Source organism: Ovis canadensis, chromosome 1, assembly GCF_042477335.2.
Source record: "Ovis canadensis isolate MfBH-ARS-UI-01 breed Bighorn chromosome 1, ARS-UI_OviCan_v2, whole genome shotgun sequence".
NCBI lineage: Eukaryota > Metazoa > Chordata > Mammalia > Artiodactyla > Bovidae > Ovis > Ovis canadensis.
Window position 1 is genome coordinate 111,686,715 of NC_091245.1, and position 22,327 is coordinate 111,709,041.

The window sequence follows — 22,327 nt, forward strand, 5'->3', positions numbered from 1 at the left end:
TTGAGCACAGAGAACCCCGGGGGGACCACCCCTACGCCAAGGCCAACAGGGAGTTCTGGAGCCCAGGGAATCCAGCTCACCGTCAGCCCCTTGGCTGATGATCAGGCTGAGGATAGCCAGACTGAGGCACCAAACCATAGCCCAGCTGCCTGCTTGCCCGGCCCCTCCTCTCCACAGGGGCCCAGATGGAGGGGCCCGGGGACGTGCAGAGCCCAGCAAGCCCCTCAGTCCTTCTGATCAGGTCACAGGGATCAGCGCTCACTCTTCTGGACAGTTAGGGCTTGGCTCACGTCACACCTGAGAAAGCTGTTCTCTGGAGCACCACCAGATCTAGATGCAAAATGCAAGGCAACATGCAAAGTGGGCCAGTGTTGGAAACCAGAGGAACCCCTCCCTCCTCCCGGAGTTGGAGTTAGAGAAAAGCCGGAGGTGAGCAAAGGTAGAGAAAGGGAAGAGGAGCGCAGATAAGTGGCGGAAGGGCGAGGGAGCGCTGGGGTGCGGAGACCAGACAGGTAAGGACATGTGGGAAGCAGAGGGCTGGAAAGATCATAGGAAAAGCTGAGGAATTCTGGGGATACCCTCTTTACTCAAGCTCTTGGAAATTTGCGCCACGAGGGAACTGGGGTTCCTCTATACTTGGAAAAGGACTGGTCAGTTAAGTATGGGAGATACAGAGCCCCCATGGTCCAGCCTTCTCTCTGTCCTCTGTCCTTAGTCCTGATGCTAATTAACAAGGTAGCAAAGAGCAAGATAGAACCAGTATTATCATCTCCACCCCACGGTGACATATAAGGACAGTGAGGCTCTCAGAGAAACCTGCTTAGGTATACACAGTCAGTCAAAGGCAAAGTTGGGATGAAAACCCCTAGAAAGTTCCCCGCACAGATCCTTGCCTCATTTCTGCAGCCTCTGTGAACCCTACGAGCTGGGAATCTTGTACCTCTTTCTCCACTCAACCTCCCAATACTGCTTTAGCCATGAATGCGTCAGACACTTGGGAGAGGAGCTCCCATTCCATCTGCTGGTTTGGGGGTGCCCAGGCAGCATTCTCCAGGTCTGGGCACGTCCCAGGGCTTGTGAGCTGGCGGCTGGTGCCACTTCCTCTTCCTGATGCTGCCAAGGCAGCCCTCCGTCTTGCCAGGAACCATGACCCAAGTTCCTCCCATTTTTCTCTCCCTCCAGCATCCTCGGGGCCCAAGGTTTGCCAGGCTCTCGCTTCCCCAACCCCAGAGGCATGGCCCATATGAAGCTAAAAAGCCCAAGAGTCCCTAGGGTGTACAGAGTGAGCCCTGGTGGCTGGAGGGGAGGAGGTCCTGACAGCCCCAGGGCCTAAGCATCTAGGGAAGTCACAGTGGGGTGGTGCTGCCTTGGACCTGGCAGACCCAAGTGGACTCTGCTCTATAGGCCTCCACCCCGCTCCTGGCCTCACAGGTCAAGACAGGCTGTAAAACCTCCCCCATGTCCCCCAGCCTGATCCCTGCCTCTACTGAGGGGCCCTGCACATCTAACTCCTGATAAGTCACCAGCAAGCAGCCCCCGGCTTCCCACTGCCCCAAGTTCTCCCATACGTCACAGACATATCTTCTTCTAAATGCATAAGAACTCCCAGTTCCCTCCTGGCTCAGTGTTCTGAAAACCCTAGTAAACCCAGGTTTGCCCAGAATCCCTCTGTTTTTCCTAAGAGCTTTCCAACTCTTCTGCCGCCACTAGGCTTCGCCTGCTCTCCCCACCCAGCACCCTCTCATTCTCCCATCCCAGTTATCCCCACTTCTCTCAACCTTCCCCACCCCCCACAATTCCCACTCTTCGCACCTGATCTCCAATTGCACCAGATCCTCGGTGCTTCGAGGAACTCCCGGTCTCCCCCAGAATCGCCACCCGCCCACTTCTCCCATCCTCTCCTCCGTGGAATGCTCCTGCCTCAGCCCACAATACACTTCTGATAACCCGCCCTCAATTCTCTTCTCCCTTGCCGTCTCCGGACCCCTGGAACTCCTCCTTGCGTCTGGAACCCACCAAGAACGAACCCCCCTCCCCACCTCCACACACACACACACACACTACTTCCGAACTCCCCCAATTCTCCGGAGTCACCATCCACCCATCAAGAATTCCACTTCACTCCCCAGAACTCCCCTAGTTCTGCTCCCCCAAAGAATTCCACAATTCCCCCGCTTTCTCCTGTCCCCCATAACTCCCGCACTGTTCATCCCCTCGCTGGCACCCCCATTCCATTGCCCCCAGAACACCCCCGCCCTCACCTGCTCCGCACCGCTCGGCCTCACTCTTCCAGCTACACAATAGGGGGCGGGCCCGCCTCCCCGCCTCGGATGCCCCGAGCGCCTCCCGTCGCCCTGGAGACCGCCAATCCCCCTCCCGCGGCGGCCAATTGGAGCTAGCAGAAGGCGAGGCGAGGCGGGCGCGACCCCCGAGCGGCCTGGGAATTGTAGTTTCTGGAGAGCAGGGCTCCGTGGCACGTGGGCCCGGGTCGCCCCCTGGTGGAGCTCGATACAACGAAGCGTGGAAAGACCGATCGGTCGGCCGCTTCCCGCTGCAAGCTTGCGCGGCTAAGCGGGTCAAGGCCCGGGCTCCCGGGGTCGCAGGAGCCGACCCGTAGCTGGTTCCTTGCACTGCTTCCTTCCTGGGTAAGCCACCTTAGACGTCCTCCCTTCGCCTAACGGGCTTAACCGCAGATGTGGCAGCTAGGGTTGAAACTCGAACCTGGCGGGCAGAAGCACCAGGCAGGGAGCAGGACTCCCCGCCCTCCTCCCAGAGGATCCACCCCGCCCCTCTGATCTCCTCCCCCATCCCCATCGCCACCTCCACCTCCACTTATTCTTCTCTGGCCGGACTGGAAATACCTGTCTGCACTGGCGAGCTCCCAAATCTTGCCCAGGCGCCTCCCACTGTGTGCAGAGGGGAAGGCAGCGTTCCCAGCCTGAGGTTGCCAAGTCAGCTCCCAGCACCAACCACCCAGAGAAACGAGTCCAGAGGGAAGAAACTAGAGAGAGACATCCTGGCACGGGAGATTGGGAGAGGAGGACTGAAATAAACGATCACTTATTGAGCCCCTGCAGGGAGCCAGACCCTGGACTACATGCTTCAGGACTCCTATGTGACCTGTACGAAAACTCTGTGAAGTATGTAAAGCTCCGTGTGACAAATAAGAAAACTGAGGTACTACAGGGTGAAGTAACCTCCCCAAGAACACAGGGCAGAGCTGGAGTGAGTCCCAGCCTAGACTCCGTCAAACCCACCCACCTTGGGGACTTCAAACTCAGGCAGAAACACATCTTGCATGTCAGCCCTGCAGCCTTCTCTGCTTCCTCAACTTGGTGCTGTCTTGGGGATGCAGGGTCATGACTCCTTCCCTACCACAAATCTGAAATTTAAAGATGCTTGCTCCTTGGAAGAAAAGCTATCACCAACCTAGATAGGGTAAAAGCTGAGACATCACTTTGCCGACAAAGGTCTGGATAGTCAAAGTTAGGGTTTTTCCAGTAGTCATCTATGGATGTGAGAGTGGGACCATAAAGAAGGTTGAGCGCCAAAGAATTGAAGCTTTCTAACTGCAGAATTGGAGAAGACTCTTGAGAGTCCCTTGGACTGCAAAGAGATCAAACAAGTCAATCATAAAGGAAATCAGTCCTGAATATTCACTGGAAGGACTGATGCTGAAGCTGAAGCTCCAGTCTTTTGGCCACATGATATAAAGAGCTGATTCACCGGAAAACACCCTGATGCTGGGAAAGATTGAAGGCAGGAGGAGAAGGGGGTAACAGAAGACGAGATGGTTGGATGGAGTCACTGTCTCAATGGATGTGAGTTTGCGCAAGCTCTGGGAGGTGGTGAAGGACAGGGAAGGCTGGTGTGCTGCAGTCCATGGGGTTGCAAAGAGTCGGACACAACTGAGCAACTGAACAACAACAAAAGCCTGTCCTGGCACTCCCCTGGAAGCCTTCCCTAAAAGCAGCGTGCTAATCTCACCCCAGTCTGAACTCCTGCCACTCACAGAGTGCACCAGGCATTTGATTCCCAGTCGTACCCATGGCACCAAGAAGACCCAACAGGATGGGTCTGACCACAGCTCACACCAGTATCCCTTCCACATCCTCCCTTCCGGGTGGTCATCCAGCCCTTTCCGACTAAATTCTGGGCTAAGAAGCTTACCACCCCTTGTAGTAATTCATTCCATCTTCAGGGACTTGACTGCTGGAAAGTTCTAAAGGTGTAAAGATCTGGGTGCTTTTCACCACCTGAGATGAAAATGTGGGAAGGGAGTGAAGGAGGGGAGCAGGCAAGAGCAATGGAATGATTTCTCTCACTATCCCTCCAGCAGAGTCTCTCAAAGTGGCCCTTCAAATGTTACAATGTGACAAACCGACCTAATGGTGCTGAGACTCTAATGAAAACACCTAGTGAACACAACAGGAAAGCAAGGCCAAGTAGAATGCCTGGAAAAGATGGTGGAAGAGTGTGACATTTGTTATATCTTGGGCTCTCACCAACTAATACAAAAGATCTCCTTCCCCTGTGTTAGAATGGGCTCCATCTCTGGTTCAAAGGTTTCAATTCCACTGTCTCCAGTATTTTCTTGAGGATAAGTTAATTTCATTTGGACATTAAAATAACTTTTTTGTAAAACTGGGATTTGAAATGGTTTTCAATTTTTTTAAGTTTAAGATACAGTCTTTTCTCTTTTGGGGTGGGGAGATGCTAATTTTGTATTTTATTATTATCATCATTTTGCTCTGATTCAGGTGCATCTTGACAGCTTTCTGGTAAGAAAAGGAACCTGACCCTAAGTTGCTCCCTCATCATGCTGGAAGTGAAAGTTGGTTAAAAAAAAAAAAATGTCCTATCTATAAATATTATTCTCTGGAAAAATTTGTTCAATCGACTAGGATTCTACCTAGCATCATTCTACCAAAGCTTAAACTAGCCCACATATTTTCAACTTGTTGACAGGAAGACTAAACAATGTTGTCAATTCCAGCAACTTTGCTGACTATATGCTACGAGCACTGATCCTGTGACCAGATCAGAAAAGAGTTACCATTCATCATTGACTGTTTCCTGGCTGTTGGCGTGCCTGTTTTCTAACCTGGTGAGACCGAAGCTCCTTGTGGGTGTGGAGCTGGTCTTGCTTCATCCTTAAATCGCTGCCCCCGCCACCTCAGCCCCTAGCCTATCAGAGGAGACCTGCCTGCCTCTCCAGACGACCCATTCATCCCAGGGTGCAGCACATGGCCTCCTAGTCCCTTGAATTCACGGTGCTTGTTCACTTATCAATGGCTTTCTTTTTATCTTCTGTCTGGCTGCTGCTGCTGCTAAGTTGCATCCAACTAAGTCGTGTCCAACTCTGTGCAACCCCATAGATGGAAGCCCACCAGGCTCCTCTGTCCATGGGATTTCCCAGGTAAGAGTACTGGAGTGGAGTGCCATTGCCTTCTCCGTCTGTCTGGCTACAAAGTCCTTTTTCTCCCTTCCCTGGGAACTCACTGGCAGTCACAGGTCAAAGTTCTGTTTACCTCTTCCCTCCAGGACACCATCGCTGACAACTCCCACCACCCGTAGGTCCTCACCTTCACCCGCAGCCCTTGTCACACCTCATTGTAGTTACATCTAACACACCCCACAAAGAGTTCCAAGGGCGGAGAGTACCTTTTCCACCTCTCCAGTGCAAGCCCAGTGCCTGACACTTCGGTGCTTAAGTGTTATCCTCCTCCCCTCAGTTTGCTTTTCACCTGTTTAAACAGAGCAAACTTTGCAAAAAGCACAGTGTTACCAGCTGATTATTATCCCAGTTTTCTGTAGAGGAAGAGGCCTGAGTCTTTCTAAGCTTGTATTCCACCTGCTTCTAAGTCCGGATGTTCCGCATCCAGGTGCTCTGGGCTGGTTGGAACTGAGACCTCAGCCTTTCTCCGTTCAGACTGGGTGTGAGAGGTGCTCCCCTGTATTTTAGGGAGAGCCATCAGCTGACTGTACGGGGACCATTCCTTCCCTTATTGATCTCCTGTGCCAGACTCTGAAATTCATAAGAAAAGAACTGCCCCCATGTATGCAAGACGGCTGTTGGCCTTTTCCACTCAGTTACCAGAAAGGTATTAAAGAAATTAGAGGAGTTGGGGGCTGCAGGGCTCTAGATCTTCATGCCTTTTTGGAGGTGAAACTGCTCAGGCCAAAGCGAGGCACAGGGACTGCCTTCCAGCGGGACGAGGACTCGGGCCCTCAGGGAATAGAGTGGATCCGTTGCTAGTCTTAGGACCTCTTTGGGGAGTGGACTTAGAAACTAAACTCTCTTTTTTCTTTTTCTTTTCCCACCGTCACCGCCTCCTCCCCAGGCCCTACAGGGCTCCGTCTCCTGCCCAGTAATCGAGACAGGAAGCACCCGCTTACCTCCTGGCTCTGCTTCCTTCCGTCCCTGGAAGCCCTGGCTCTTGGTTTCCTCCACGCCCCTTGCTGGAGGCTTCCTCTCGGGGCGTCCCAGTGCCTGGTCCATGTGCGCCGTTGAGGCATGTAGGATCTACTTCCCCGACTAGGGATGGGGCCCAGGCCCCCTGACTGGGAGCATGGAGTCTCAGCCACCAAACCACCAGGGAAGTCCCCTGTGTCCCGTTTCCTCCGAAGCCATCCTTGGTCCCTACGGTCCCCAGTGAGTCCGTCTGCCCCTCCACAGTCTCAGCGTTCTTTTCCTTGGGACGTACCTTGGAGGTCAGTATCCTTCTCCTCACTAAGAGGGGAAAGCGAAATGCAGAGAGGTGTCTGGCATGGCTTCTGCCACACAGCCCTGTCTTTACCCCTCAGTCCCTCCTCTACAATTCCCTGGGGTTACTAGCCCATCCCGCCCCTGTCAGAGCCAAGGCCTTCCCTTAGCCTTGGAGCACCAGTCAGCGGTACCTGTGCCTGCTCTCTTCAAAGGGCGTGTTTCTAGTCGAAAGGGACCGTGCCTCCGTGGACATCTGCTGGACCATGTGTCCCAAGCCAGAGGCCAGTGGCAGAGCACAGCCCAGATCTCCTGGGATCCCACCCAGGGCTCTCCCTACAGTGTCAGGGGACGCTCAACTTTAAGGGATCCAATATGTTGTTTTCTTCCTTTGTGTGCCGTTTCTCAAGGACTCTCTGTTCCTTATCAGTTCCTGGGAAACAGGAATGAGCAGAGCTGCACGCAGTTCTCAGGACTGAGATCATGGGAAAGAGCACCTGCTTGGATTCCCTTCAGTGACTCCCTTCAGCGACCTTTCAGGACTATCCATTTTGTTGCAACTGGTGGAATTTCATTCTTTTTAATGGCTGAGTAATCATTTTATTGAAGACATATAAGCATGCATTTCTGCAAATAACGGACGCTTGTTTCACTCGAAACTTGGGACCCTGCGTCCTTCTTCTCATCAACTCCAGTCCCCAGGTCCCGGTCTACGAAGACCACGACACTACAGTATCCCACACCACCCTCCTCCAGGTCACTCACTCCCTCAGCACGTCCTGTGGCATGAGCGGCTTTCAGTCCCCTCCCCATTTCACCCCCGACTCCATACCATGCCACAGCAGCTACATTAAGTAGCATTCACAAGATCTGATTTGGGGAGGATGACCAAGACAAGCAGAGGATGAGGAATTCATACTGATCACTGGGCTTGGGAAAGAGCAAGAACATAAAATTAAAGGTCTTTGCCAGGAGAGGAGGGGGAGGGGAGGGTAATATATGTGTAGGGGGCAGGCATTAATCCAGGCCCGATAGAAGGTGTGAGATGTGGAAATCTATGGATAAGGAATAGACAGGACTCTAATACCAATTACAAGCAGAGGTCAAGAGTCTCGACCTCTGCCGTTTTTTTTTAATATTTATTTTTATTTTATTGAATTATTTGGTTGCACTAGGTCGTAGTCGCCACACACGAGATCTTTGATCTTCACTGATGGATACCACCTCTTTAGTTGCAGCTTGCAAACTCTTACTTGCAGCATGTGGGATCTAAGTTCCCTGACCAGGGATCAAACCTGGGCCCCTGCACTGGGAGCATGGGGTCTTAGCCACTGGATCACCAGGGAAGTATCCAGACCTATGCTATTAATCCAACTGAGCTGCCATCTCTATGGGGCAGGCAACAGAGGCCCAGAGCAACTAGCATCAGGGAGATGATGGGAAGGTCACCAGGCTCAACTGAGACCCAGAGTTGGATTGCACTGGGATGCTTCATAGCTCCCTGTGCAAGACAGTCGGTAGATTAACGTCGGGTGAGTGAGTCACTTAGTGAACTCATTGGCCAGGGTGTAAGGAGGGTATGAAAGCAGAAGAATTGGCAGGAATAATAGGAATAATACGGCCCCCATGCAGAGTTCTTGGTGCCTGAAATTTCCCATTCAGGAGTCACAGCTTCATTTAGATTAAAAGGAATCTCTCACTCTTCTTATTGAAGTGTAAATCTTATGTGTGTTGGTGGGGAATGGATTAGGTGTGAATAATAACATACGAATACCGCATTGTGAGGAGGTCTTTTAGACTCACTTTCTTTTCCAAAGGCAGTTGTGGAAAGCAGGTGGCATGGAAGGGGTCACCTAGAAGGGAAGGAAAGGCAGGAAAGCAGGTTTTGCCAGAGTCACCCAGTGAAAGATTACACAGCTCCTCCAGAGTGGGGTCACCCGGTTTGACTTCATTGCCAGACAATCTTCCCTCTGGGAGCATGGCCCTTTGGATGCCCGCCCCTTGATCCCCTGGGAAGAGATGAGCCTGGGGAGAAGGAAGATTTCCCTGGGGCTGAGAAGAGACAATGCTCAGCACAGGGGCCTCCAGGGCCATCAGCTCAGGCTGGGGCCAGGCTGCCACTTCTTTCTCAGTCTCATTCTGTCTCTCTTGAGTTTCTTCATTCTTGGTACTTTGCCTCTTGTCTGGACTCGGATGAACCAGGAGCCCACGGCCAGTGTTCCAAAAAGCAAGAGGATGAGCGATCCCTTGGCCAGAAGACAGAAGGAAGTGGAGGCCTTCTCCAAAGGATAGCCAGGATCTGGGGCAGAGAAGGCAAGGACAGAGGGGCTTCCCAGAGGGAAGATCTGGATTTAGGGGAAGACACCCATCCCAAATTCCACCGAGGTCTCAGGTTCACTGTCAGTTGATGTTCCTTGGCAAATATCTCAGGGATATATATTCTTTTCACACAGTCTCAGAGGTTGTGATCTAGGGAGTAATCTCAACCTAGAAGGGACTAGAAGGGACCTTCCCAGCTTCCAAGCTGTGAGCACAAGGAAAAGGGAAGCCCCTCCCCAATCCAGGGGTCAACTCTCTACGGGAGGGGTTAGGTTCTAGACTCCACATTCTCTCCTGAGGAGAAGGGTGTGGTAACCCTGAGACCCTGCAGTGGCCCAGGGGCTTTCTCTGGGACCCTGGTACCTGCACAGAAGGACCCAGCTCGGATGGGACAAGAAGTGATGTTGCTGACAGGGTTGCTGGCCCTGCAGGTGTAAGAGACAGCCTTGTCCCCAGGCCTCCAGAATGCTCTGAGGATGGAGCCTTCATGGGCTGTGTCAGCGCCATCTTCCCAGGATATCCAGATGTAGGTCACATCCAGGCCTGCATTCTCTACAGAGCATATCAGGGACAGATTACAGGCACCTCCTTCCCCAGGGATCCCAAAGTTCACTGTCATCTGAGGCTGTGACAGGCGTCCTGGATGAAGGAGAAACACAAAGCCCCTCTGAGTGATCAGGGACTGGTTCTGTTTTTCTAAATTCTTCGGCACTGGGGTACTGATGCTGCCCGCTGAGACCTGCTTCACCTAAATGAGGGAGGGGCCAAACTAACAGCGCCCAGCCACCATCCAACCTGTGGTTCCCAGGGCGGCTGCCAAGACGACGGAGCTGCTGTTGACATCTTCTACCACCCCTTTATGCCTTGCCTTCCCTCTCTTACCTTTGCACCCCACCTTCCTTCAAACTCTGTCCTGCCTCTTTGATCCCAGAAAATATTATCACCTCCTGAGGCACTTACAGTTTAATCAGTGTATGCACAATTCAAGGTAGAATATCAGTCAATGTCACAAGCATTAAGAGGGAATTTGGGTTCAAGTAGACAGGAGACCCTGATTAGTAGCCCTCAAATCAAAGAGGAGGACAAAAGGCTTAGGAATAGAGGTGGCAGGACTTCCCTGGTGGTCCAGTGGTTACGAATCCACCTTCCAATGCCGGGGACTTGAGTTTGATCCCTGATTGGGGTACTAAGATCACGCATGACGCGTGGCAACGAAGCCAGGCCACCACAGCTCCTGAGCCCGCCTTCTAGAGCCCCTGTCCTGCAACAAGAGAACCCCCTGCTCACTGCCGTGAAGACCCACTGCAGCCAATTAAAAAAAAAAAAATATGGAGGTGGCATTCATGGCCACGATGCAAAATCTCATAGGAACAGAAAGGCTTCCTAAGACATCTGTAGGCAAAGCCCTGACCGCTTTCACAACACATCCACAGACACTGCTCAGAGCCCAGGGCCTTGCTACTCCAGGTCACTTTACCTGCAGCTGAGGTCAGACACACTGGAGACAGAATGCTTTCCAGTCCCAGGCCCTCAAGCCGTAACCCCGAGTCCTAAGACCCTTGGTCCTTCGTGTAGGAATCTCAGGAGAGTCAGGAAAGGCAGCACTACGGTTCCCAGTAAACTCACGATAGATGCGTAGATTGTAGCGCTGCATGGTGGAGACCTGGGACGTCCTCAGGTTGACTTGAGCTTGGTAAGGTCCTGAATCCTCCCAGCTCAGATTTTGGATGTGGAGGGAGTAGGTGGGCTCCAGGAAGTTTACTCGGCCCTCACAGCGAGGGTCGGTCACCATGATGGTAGCCGGATATCCCTCTTTCGCTGGCACCACAGTGGCAAGCCTTTTGTGGGAGGACCAGATGATGTTCTCAACCTCCTCATCAAATGGCATTTCCAGGGGGAGGCTGATGGACTCGTGAAAGATCCCAACCACTTCCTCAGGATCCACACCATCTCCAGAGTACCCTTCAGCTGCAGATAAAGAAAGAAAAGATTAGGACTTCCTTGGTGGTCCAGCAGTTAAGGATCTGCCTTGCAATGCGGGGGATGCAGGTTCGATCCCTGGTTGGGGAACTGAGATCCTACATGCTGGGGAACAACTAAGCCTGAGCACCACAACTACTGAGTCCATACGTCACAATGAGAGAGAATTCGTGCACCTCAACACAAGATCTGCATGACTCACAATGAAGATCCCGTGTGCTGCGACTAAGACCCCATACAGCCAAGTCAGTAAATAAAGAAAGAAAACTTCAGAAAGATGGAAACAACACGAGTGGTGTCTCTGGGCTGCTGAGACTGGCAGTGGGCCGTGGTCTCAGCCTCAGTTGAGTAGTGTCTGCGACCCACACTCAGTCTCATCCCCCATCTGCCTCTTCTGGCTCTAGCTCTTTGCTGCACCTGACTTGAGCACCCACCAGGGTTTGGTTTCCATCTGTACCTCACCCTCCAAATTCTCTCTTCTCCATCTGCTGTCCTTGGGGTGGCTCCCCTTCCGTGTCCACAGGTTTCCTCATCTCTTTTTCCTGCACTAAAGTCACACCCTAGTCCTCTGTACTCCAGAAGAGCTGAAAGACTCAGTCCCAAAGGCAGCGACTTGCTAGGCCAAGGGCCCAGCAGAACAGGAGCACAGAGAGGAAATGAGGTACTCCTGTTCTGGAGCTGGCAGTCTGTCTCACCTTCCTGGGACAGCACGAGGAGGAGCAGCCACGGAAACGCTCCCATGCCAGTAGCCTGTGTCCTGGGAGTGTGGCCTGGTCAGCCCTGAGGGCTGTAAGGAAGGCGAGCTGACGGGGAGCTGCTGGAAGCAGACTGACAGTCCCGGGGAGAGGGAAGTGGTCCTCCCGCAGCTAGCCGCCCTCCAACTTCCCCATCTCACCAAGCCCCTCCCTGTCCATCTTGGGAAGACATCTCTCTCGAGCCTGATTGGCAAGGTGGTTTACCCCCTGCCTCATGTTTCCTGTCCATAGCACTCAACTGAAATCCCACTTCCTAAGTGAACCCTTCCTAGATCCCTGCCCCCTGTATTCCCAGGCTTCCCAGGCACACCACCTTCCCCAAGCTCTTCAAACAGTTTCTATCCAACCCTGCCACTTGGTTCTCAGGATACTCTGCCTCAGATCTCCCTTGGCAGTTCCTATGTTGCTGTGATGATGTGATCTTATAAATATCTTTATCTCCCCAGGCAGACTCCGTATTTTGGGACATCTCTCTATGTCCTACTGATGCTGGTTCCCATGCTAGACACATTTAGCACCCAACTGATATTTTTGACATGTATGAATGAATGCAGTCTTTCTATTTCAAGTTAGCTAGGTTCCCATTTGAGAGACTATTCATAAGAAGAGAAATTTTGACTCCTTCCCCCAACCCCCAGTTCCATGGGGTTGCAAAGGGTCAAACATGACTGAGTGACTAACACTCAGTTTAGACCAGAAAGCCTCCCTATGTTGTCAATATTATCAAAAGATATTAAATCATTCTGTGAGAATATGAAATGAACTAAAGCTCTAGGAAACCTGACGATCAGAGCTGTCCAGGACACAATGGGTAGCCTTTGAGGGTAATTTCTGTCCCTCGTATTCAAACTAAGATTGGACAGTCTTGGATTGTTGGATGTTCTACAGCATGTCTGACATCCATGGGTGCTCAGATGGGATAATCTTTCAGTTTCTTCTAGTACTCAATTCTGTGAGTTTTGTTGTAATCAGGAGCTAGAGTGATACTCTCAAGATGAAGGGCACAATTACAGGCAGATATGTGCCAATATCCCATACCTTAGATTATCAGATTTGATACTCAGTTAGGTATTTATTGAGTAGCTTCCTTGGCCCAGGCTCTGTCCTAAGTGCTGGGTGATTAGCAGTGACCAAGAATTTTAGATCATGGCTTTAGGATAGCAGAGGCCAACAACTGACCACAGCCAAGTAACCGCAGGTTTGATGAGTCTTACCAAAGGGAAATTGGGGGGACCTGTGACAAAGGGATTTACCAAAGCTGAAGTCAGAAGGGTTGGGGAAAAGCTTTCAAGGAGAAATTATATTTAAGCTAAGACTTCAAGGATGAGTGAGATATGCTAAGGGAAGACAAGAATGAATCAGACAGTTCTTAAAGTTCAATTTATATAATTATCAAATCTTGGGGGTTGGGGTTTTTTAAAAAAGTAGATCAGGTCTCAGTCTGAGTATGAAAACTTTTTAACATAATCTCATTTAAAAATAGTATTAAAGCAAAGAAGAAAAAAAATCAGTTGAAAAGATAAGCATATGAGGTAGGTTCTCTGAGAAGCAGATGATGGAGTTAGGAGTAAAAGAGGTTTAATCTGTGTGGGCAAGGGAGGGTGAGGGGAACATAAAAGATAAAAGTGGAAGGAAGCAGAAGTGAGCAAGGAGAACCTGACACCATGATGCTGAGCAGACAGTCTCACTAACTCAGCAGCGAGCCCTGGAGTGGAGCTCCCGCATCCTCACTGTGCACAGCCATTGGCTGGGGCTGCCCAGGAAGTGCATGGGTCTCTCGTGGGTCCTGCAGGTGCTGCAGCTGGAGGCTGCCAGCTAACTGCACCCCTTGAAGCTGAAGACGAGTTCTCTCTTCAAAGGAGATTCAGGGGCACCTTCATGGCCACTGTAGTGAATATGCTGATCAGACAAAAGTTGACTACGGGCAGATTGATTAAAAACCTGTCTCCATAAATGGTACATGATACTTATTGAGCAGAGAGAAATAATTGTCATCACTTCCTCCCGCCCCCAGCCCACACTCACTAAGACCTCCAAGTTCAGTGTGGAGAAAGCCCTTTTCCAAACATGATTTTCAAGTGCTCTGGAAGTCTGATTTTTCATTCTGGCTCATGGATTTTTACCCAAATGCAGCTCCATTTCCATCTCTCACTGCCTCTTCAATCTTACTCAGTGGGGTGGTCTTCCCCTGTGACAGATGAGAACCTCGGCTTCGGTTTTCTGCTCTCAGTTCAGAAATGAGAACTTCTTTCCCATGTAATATACAAAATTCTTAACTTACATAAAATTGAGCAGTCTCCCCTTGCCCTGGCTTATGTCTGTTTCAGGCTGGAAGCTTACACAGGAGAGTGGGAGAAGCCCTGCTCTCTGCTCAGCTTCCCCCTCCCTCTGCTCGCTTCAACTTGCCCCCCCTCCCCAATTAATGTTCCCTAGCTCCAGGAGGGTGGGCAGGGAGGGGAGGGGGTGGAATCGTTCTCACCCGGCTGAGTGTCTTTGCACTCTGTGGGTCCGGCAGATGGTTAAGAAGGACTCCACTGAGGAGCAGTTTTGTGGGTTTTTACACGTTTCTGCTGGTTCCTTCTCTCTCTTCTTGACCCAGGAAGGATGCGTCTCTATTCTGAGTCATCCTTTAAAAGTCTTTCCTCAGCCCCTGGACATCTGGTTGTACATCTCATCTCCACCCATCACCCCTTCAACTGTCCCTATTGAATGGCACTCAGGCCAAGCAAGCAGCAGACTGTGTCTCTTGGTGGTCCTCAGTCGCCCACCAGAACATTCCTAGCCCTGACAGATTCTGAGCTCTACAGCACAGCACCACCCTCCTGACTGCCACATGGGAGTCCCATCTTACTCCACAGTTGGTTTTAATTCTCCAAAGCCTGACTGAAGCTCCAGTCCCCTTGGACTCTCACCTGCAGGCATGCATTTCGAAGCTCTCGGTGTCCTTTCCCTGAAGACCCTCCTTTGGCTGGTGGTCAGACATAACATCATCTGTCCTTTAGGGGATAAGGTGGGGTGTGTGCACGCTCAGTCACTCAGTCGTGTCTGGCTCTTTGCAACCCATGGACAGTGAGCCACTAGGTTCCTCTGTCCATGGGATTATCCCAGCAAGAATACTGGAGTGAATTGCCATTTCCTCCACCACAGGATCTTTCCCACCCAGGGATCAAACCCATGTCTCCTGCGGCTCCTAAACTGGCCAGTGGATTCTTTACTACTGAGCCATCTGAGAAGCCCATGAGATGGGGAATGACAATGAAAAGTTATTTCTAAAGAAATCTCTTTCTGGCACTCCCTGGCGGTCCAGTAATTAGGACTCTGCACTTCCAACGCAGAGGGCAGAAGTTCCATCCTTGGTTGGGGATCTAAGATCGCACAAGCCATGTGGTGCAGCCAATAATAATAACAAAATAGAAAAAAAGGAAACCTCTGTCTGAGCTCCCTCTCTCCATGGATGAGGGAGTTTCAGAGAGCGATGACCCGGGTTCTCCTTCATTCTGGTTGTAAATTTCACAGAGGAAGGTCCCCCCATGTTGCCTTTCATCTCTCCATTCCTGTCCCAGGGACACCTCAGTGAGCCACAGCAGGGAGAGTTCCAGCTAACACAGAGGATCCCCTTACCACAGTCTTTGACCCAGCTGATTTCTGCAGCACAGTGGTGGACAGTTCCAGGACTGCGACCTCCACCCTGAAGTATGTACCTTTGCTTTTCCGTTTCAGGGTATTTCTCTGCAGCAGTGGAATTGCATCAGTCCAGATGCAATGCAGCCAAGAAGTGCAGAGGAGTGCACAGACCCCATAGGTAACCCCTGGAGTCAGTGGAACGCTGAGTTGACAGATAAATGCCTCAGCCTCCCTGCCCTTCCTCCCTGCCCTTTCTTTATTCCCTGCCCAGGGATAATCCTGAGGCTTGTTCTTCAGGGTTTTTCAGCCCACAGCAATAACCAACCATGAACACAACTGTTATGGGCTTTTCTCCCTTCCCCATCTCATGTTCCTCATCCTTTCATATTGGCCTCCTGGACGGTCTCCCAGAAAGACGACCTCCACCCAAGTTCTTGCCAAAGGTCCCGTTTTGGTTGAACCTAGGTTGTTGTACTATGATATATGATAAAGTAGTTGAGCCAGTCAAACTTAGATCCACTGTCTCCTCTGCCTGGGTCTTTAGAGGAAATAAGTTAATGAGAAATAAGCCTCCCATTCCAATTCTCTTGATGTAACAGCCTTGGGGAAAACATGGGCTGGTGAAAAGCTGGTCCTGCTCTGATGAAAGGATAGGGGGATAATAAAGGGTCAAACCTTTGATCAGGCTTTCTCTTAGCTTCTCATCAGATCTGGAAAGGCTAGGACCCACACAGCAGAGCCATTAGCTGTGTGGGTAATGGCTGTGTGGGTAATTAGCTGTATGGGTAAATTTCCTCTCACAGCAAAGCACATTGAGACCTACATGTGTCTTCCATTCCATCAAGGGAGCTGCCTGTATGCTCGATACAATATTTACCTTTTAAAACTTGTCGTTGTTGCGGTTCAGTCACTAAGTCATGTCTGACTCTTTGTGACCCCATGAACTGCAGCACGCCAGGCTTCCCTGTCCTTCACTGTCTCCCAGAGTTTGCTCAGACTCACGTCTATTGAGTCAGTGATGGTTTTAAATGTCAGGGTTAAAAGAGTGATTATTCATTTGAAGGTGGCTGCAGAGAACAACAGTCTGAAAATTGTTGAAGGGCAGCCAGAGGAGCCACTGTGATACAGAGGAGAAAGGAGTGTCCCTTGTGAGGGACCAGCCTGGGCAGGATCCCTGGGGTGGGAGAGGGCAGAGTACTCGGAGCGTCCTGACCAGGCGGGGCCAGGGGGAGGCGGCGAAGAGCAGAGAGGGGGCTCCGGAGGCACCCTGGAGACAGCTCACCTTAGAGCCTCAGAGACCTGCTCAAGAGCTTAGAAATCATACTCTCAAAAAGCTTACTTTGACAGGCAGGAGAAATAAAGGCTAGAGGTGAAGGGAAAAGAGGGTAGAGGGAAACTTTATTGCTATAGTTGACTTAGAGTGTTGTGTTATTTTCTGCTGTACAGCAAAGTGATTCAGTTATACCTATATATGCATTCTTTCTCATATTCTTTTCCATTATGGTTTACCAAGGATATTGAAAGTTTCCTGTGCTGTACAGTAGGACCTTGTTGTTTATGCTATTGACTCTTTTTTTTTTAATGGAGAGATATGAACATATTTAAATGCTGAGAAGAGAAGAAAGTGGGGAGTGGAGTAGCAGAAAAGAAAGGAGATGGTCAGTGGAGCTAGGCTGCCCCCATCGCCCCCAGAATATGACAAGGAGCTGGAATTCAGAGCCCAGAAAAAAGAACCAGCCTTAGACTGCAACATGGTCCTTCTTTACACTAAGAAAAGATGATCAGAGACGCAGGTAGATTTGTCTGTGGCAAGGAGTGAAGGGGAGTCCTGTCTGGCGGTTTCAATTTTCTCTGTAAAGTGAAGGTGTCAACTAAAAAAGGTGCACCACGTGAGAGTTAAGTTTTACTTGGGGCAAAATGAGGGCTGAGGGCTTCCCAGATGGCACCAGTAATAAAGAGCCTGCCTGCCAATGCAGGAGACATGAGAAGCAGGTTCAATCCCTGGGTCGGAAAGATCCCCTGGAGGAGGGCACAGCAACCCACTCCAGTATTCTTGCCTGGAGAATCCCATGGACAGAGGAGCCTGGTGGTTTACAATCCACAGGGTCAAAAAGAGTTGCACAACTGAAGCGACTTAGCACGCACGCATGAGGGCTGTAGCCCAGGAGACAGCACTGAGAGAGAGCTCTGAGAAACCCTCCAAAGAGGTAGTGGCGGAAGGTTAATATACAAGATTTTGGTGAAGGGGGAGTTCAGTGCAATCAAGCACTCATTTCACAAAAGGTTTTCTGCTAGTCACAAGGAGCTGACGTCATCATGAAGGGATTTAGTGCTTTTCTACCTATGAGGAGATGCATGAAATCAGTTCCTGAAAATATCTGTCTAAAGGCCTGTTCCACCGTTTCCCTGGAGCACAGAGTGCCTCGTTCCCCACTGTGAACTCCCTTCAGGGAGTGTCGAGGTTCAGCAGCTGCAGCAGCACAGGGGTCAGTCTCCGCAGAGGTAAATGCCCTTGGCAAGCACCAGTTTGTGGTTGACAGAGGCCAAGGTCTCTGCTGAAACCGAAGGTTGAAGTGTCTGTGTCAAGGGCAGGACAAAGTTGGAAACACGCAGTGACTCTGTGTCCAGGCTTCTTGGGACAGCCCGAGTTTAAGTCTGCTGTCCTGGGCTAATTATTAATCATGTCCCTTTTCACTCTTAGAAAGTATCCTGGTTTGTAGGGTAAATTATGTGATTACTCTAAAACAGGAGCAAAACCTTAAAAAAAGAATCATAGTCAAATAGCTAACCTCTAAGAGCTCAAGGCCACCCTTAGCTTTTCTCGTCACCAAGCTTCCCTGAAGATCTGAGGGAAGGTAGCGGGGTGGGCAGGGCGAAATGAGAACACATCTGGGACCAAGCTGCTTGTGCTGGAAACTTCATCTGCAGAATGGGATCCACACAACATCTGCTTTGTGGGGCAGTTGTGAAAATGAGGTGAGATGATGCCTGGAAAGCCCTTAGCACAGACCGGCACACAGCGAGCTCAAAGAATGTGCGTTGCGGTTGTGACTAAAGGTTAAGTGCTGAGAAGGTGGACTTGGGAATTGTGAAGAACTGCAGCCTCCTCATACTGGGCCAGGGTCTGTGTCTATTGAAGAGAATAATACAGAGGAAGTTTCTCACATAAGACACGTGAACAGGTTGATCTGGGACTGTTCCCCACAGCATAAATCAGCCCCTGGTCTGAGGACACAGAGGGCGTTGCTGCTGGCAGGTTCAGCCCAGCTTGTGTTTTCCATGGCCCCTGCCTGCACATTATGCACAGAGAGACGCAGCATGCTGGGCTGAGTCCCTCGAACATCCAGATCCCTGAGTAGTTCCTACGTACACACACCCTTCCCTCAACTTGCCTTTTCAGGACCATGCGTCTGCCTTTCTTAAAATCGACTCCCTGCCATATGTTCCGCTTCCCTCATGCTTAGCATTCTCAACGTGTAGCTTTTGCATCTTCTGCATCAGATCATGCAGGGGGCTGTTTACAATGCAGATACCTTGGGCCCCCACTCCAGATCCAGGGACTCAGGACAGGGTCGGGAGGGAGTGATGGCTGCAAATCCACCTGTCCTTGCAGGTCCCCAGGGGATTCCGCTGTGCACTACAGTCTGAGAAGGCCCTACGATGCCTGCTCTTCTGTTTCACTGAAACAGAGAGGAAGTTTCCCAGCCAGAGCTGCCTTTGTCTCCAATTACAAAAGGTTTCTTTCCCCCTGAGCAGAGCCATGAACCGCTGCCCTGTGGGGCTGGGCTGCCTAGGACATGAGATAACTCTGGGCGCTTGGGGCCTGTCCTCCCGGGAATAGGAAGCGCTGTGTCCAGGACTGAGAAGGAAAGCAGGCCCAGGCCGGAGAGCCAGCCCAAGACGTCCACCCACGTTTACTCCTTGACATGTGAGCGTGCTGATGCAGAACTTGCCTGAAAACAGGAAAGAAAAAAGTTCACAATCTACTTATCTTGTCCAACCTCTTGTTTAAAACACAAAACAGAATGAGCGGCGGAGGAACTTCTGCAAGGCCACGTGGCTGAGGCTGAAACCCAGGTCTCCTGGAGCCTTGGGGGCAGGACTTTACCTGATGAAACTAATTTTGGATGTAACTGAACTCTGTCTGTGATGTCCCAACACAGAAAACCCTCAGTGAATGCTAGTATTGCTAGTGTCATTATTAATTTGTATTTGTATTCGTTCGTTATTGTTAACTTGTATTTGAGACTGGAGGCGCTCAAAGAGAGCCCGAGGCGAACAGAGGGGGATGGCCTGAGCAATGCCAGCTGGACGCCCAGGCAGCTCTGCACAGAATGAGTGATACTCTTCTCAGCAAATTCAGCACTGATCGGCAGACCGCAGCCCCCAAACTCCAGTTCATCGATGTGCCAGGGATGATCAGAATCTGGGAGGCTGCTTCATCTTATCAGAACAGTCATCAGCTGATATATAAAATCAGCCACTCATCCTACAAATATTTAGGAAGTTCCAACAAAGTACCAGGCACTAGATGCGCACCACATCTAGTGAGTAAGAAACATGGAGTTTACATCCTAGTTCCGGGTGGGTTGCAGGGAGATAGGCAGTGTACAACACACATATACTCAGCAACATCCAGTGATAAAGTACCGCAAGGGAAAGCAAAACAGGACGAAGCGACACAGAAGGAGCTCCCAGGGGTGGAGGAAGGCAAGAAATATACTTCACTGAAGGGGTTCTGATCAAATGGATCAGTTTCAGCTGCACTACCCTGACATTTCCTCCCTGTACAAGGTCAGTCTGAGGAGCTGTGAGCGGGAGGCAGCCCCGGGGAGCAAGAAGAAGACAAGAGGTGGTGGTCCCTGGTGGTCCAGTGGTTAAGACCCCCTGCTCCTAATGCAGGGGCCCAGGTTTTATCCCTGAGTCAGGGAACTCGATCTCACATGCCACAATGAAAGATCCTGTGCGCCACAACTAAGATCCAGAACAGCCAAATTAATCGATCAATTAATTTTTTTAAAGACCACAACAAAAAGAAAAGAATATAGGAGATGAGCCATGTTGCAAGAATTTGGTGACAAACATCCATCACTCATGTGAGGGACTAAGGTTAGTTAGGGGAAGCTGGATGAAGGCTGTACAGGCGCTCCGTAGATCTGTAAGTCTAAAAGGATACCTCAAAATAACAAGTTTTTTAAAACCTAAAAATAAAATGTTTGCCGACAGCCTGTTGCATCCATCTCTGTAGTGAGCTCCTCCTCCACTGCTGTCCAGCTGACATTTTCTAAACAAAACTCAGGTGGCCCTGTCAGGGTTTACTTTCGTGCCCCTCCTTGCAGTGAGTCGCAGGGAGCGTCCTCCATACCACATTTTTCTAAGAAGGTAAATACTTTCATTTGATCGTTTGTTTCTTTGGAATAATTTGCACATCTCATCTCTGATCCACTAAGTATTGACTTAGTAACAACACTTTTGAAACTCAGAAAGCAGTCTCGCTTTCTCCTTTTCCGTGGCGACCAACACCACCTCCCACCACATACACATTAGCTGCTTTTTCTTTTTAAATTTTTATTTATTTATCTTTGGCTGTGCAGGGTCTTTCTCTGCTGTGGCTCGGGCTTTCTCTCCTTGTGGCGAGCGGGGGTGCAAGGGCTGCTCATCGTGGTGCTTCCTCTTGTTGCAGAGCATGGGCTCTCGGGCACTTGAGCGTCAGGAGTTGTGGCACACAGGCTTGGTTGCCCATTGGCATGTGGAATCTTCCCTGACCTGGGGTCAAACCCCTGTCCCCTGCATTGACAGGCAAACTCTGCACCACTGGAACACCAGGAAAGCCCAAGATGTTTTTCTTGATGAAGGCTGCAGGTCTTCCTTTATCAGATATAAAGTACTTTCAACAGGAAAACCTCCCTTTCCCTATCAAATTCCCTCAAAGAGTTTACCTCTTATAACTGTTTCTTGACACCCCACAGTCAAATCCACTGTCAGGGTTCAATCTTTCCTCCCAGGGGAGAGAGGTGCTGTCTGAAGTCTTGCCCTCACAGCACTGAAGGTGGCTTGAATCTCAGCCGCGGGATTGCACCGCAGGAACCCTGTGATCCGAGAGCTTTCCTTCGTCTGAGGGGAAAGCAGCCTGCTGACAGAACACCAAGAATGGAGACATTTTCTCCCAACCTGTGGAAATGGCTAAGGAGTTGGGGAAGGCCCCGGGGATCCCCTCAATGCGCGAGAAGAGGAAATAGTGACAGAGAAGGGGAACCAGAGAATTAGGAGCAGGCCCTGCTAGCAGCCGCTCTGCGGGCGGGGGAGGAAGCAGTGGAGAGGAGACTTGTCTGGACTGCCAGTTCTGACGCTGGGGTAGGCAGGCTGGTGTTTCCCAGGGCAGTGACCAGGAGTACTGCCCCTAACTCTTTGCTTGTCTAAAGCTCATCTGATGAGGTGTTCCCTAACAGCTATGCAATCCAGCCCTACCTTTAGAACAGTGGTCAGTGAACTTTAGAAATATCCACACAACCCCTTCCTCAGAGGAAATATTCCAAGAAACCCAATACATGAAACAGACAAAGGTGCACTACTCTGGTGGAAGTTGGAGGATGGAGCCTCCCTCAGTTTAAACCCCAAGGCCACTCCTTGGAGCCCTGAGGGTTCTACGGAGTTCCTCTGCTCAGGGGTGGCAGATGGGCCAAGAAATGGGACAGAGTGAGCAGGTGGAATAGCCATTCCCTTCTCTGGGGTGTTTTCCTGACCCAGGGATTGAACCCCGGTCTCCTGCATTACAGGCAGATTCTTTACCATCTGAGCCACCAGGGAAGCCCTTCGAACTTCTAACACATTTCAAATAGAATGGTTGGAATTTCACCTACTTAGTTACCTACTGGACTTATGAAAAGATAGTCTGTGGGGGAAAAAAGACTTTCCTTTTTTAAAAAAAAGTGTCTGCTACTCA

At 50.6% G+C, this 22,327-nt stretch overlaps 2 protein-coding genes across 3 annotated transcripts in view; both read right to left on the minus strand.

Moving 5' to 3' along the window:
• IGSF9 (immunoglobulin superfamily member 9) overlaps positions 1–2,743 on the minus strand; it is a 20,079-nt gene extending 17,336 nt beyond the window's left edge. The window contains exons 1-2 of the mRNA XM_069577420.1: positions 2,262–2,743; positions 81–330 (exon numbers count right to left, since the gene is read on the minus strand). Of these exons, the coding sequence (XP_069433521.1) occupies positions 81–138 (58 nt within the window). The 5' untranslated portion in view covers positions 139–330; positions 2,262–2,743. The remainder of the gene's footprint in view (positions 1–80; positions 331–2,261) is intronic.
• Positions 2,744–8,484: 5,741 nt separating this feature from the next.
• SLAMF9 (SLAM family member 9) overlaps positions 8,485–22,327 on the minus strand; it is a 29,251-nt gene continuing 15,408 nt past the window's right edge. The window contains exons 1-4 of one of the 2 annotated variants that reach the window (XM_069571972.1): positions 11,701–11,848; positions 10,652–10,993; positions 9,389–9,664; positions 8,485–9,005 (exon numbers count right to left, since the gene is read on the minus strand). In XM_069571972.1, coding sequence (XP_069428073.1) covers positions 8,800–9,005; positions 9,389–9,664; positions 10,652–10,993; positions 11,701–11,746 — 870 coding nt within the window. In that variant the 5' untranslated portion in view covers positions 11,747–11,848 and the 3' untranslated portion in view covers positions 8,485–8,799. Of the gene's footprint in view, positions 9,006–9,388; positions 9,665–10,651; positions 10,994–11,700; positions 11,849–22,327 lie in introns of those variants that run through there. The other variant, XM_069571981.1, reaches the window with a different exon arrangement.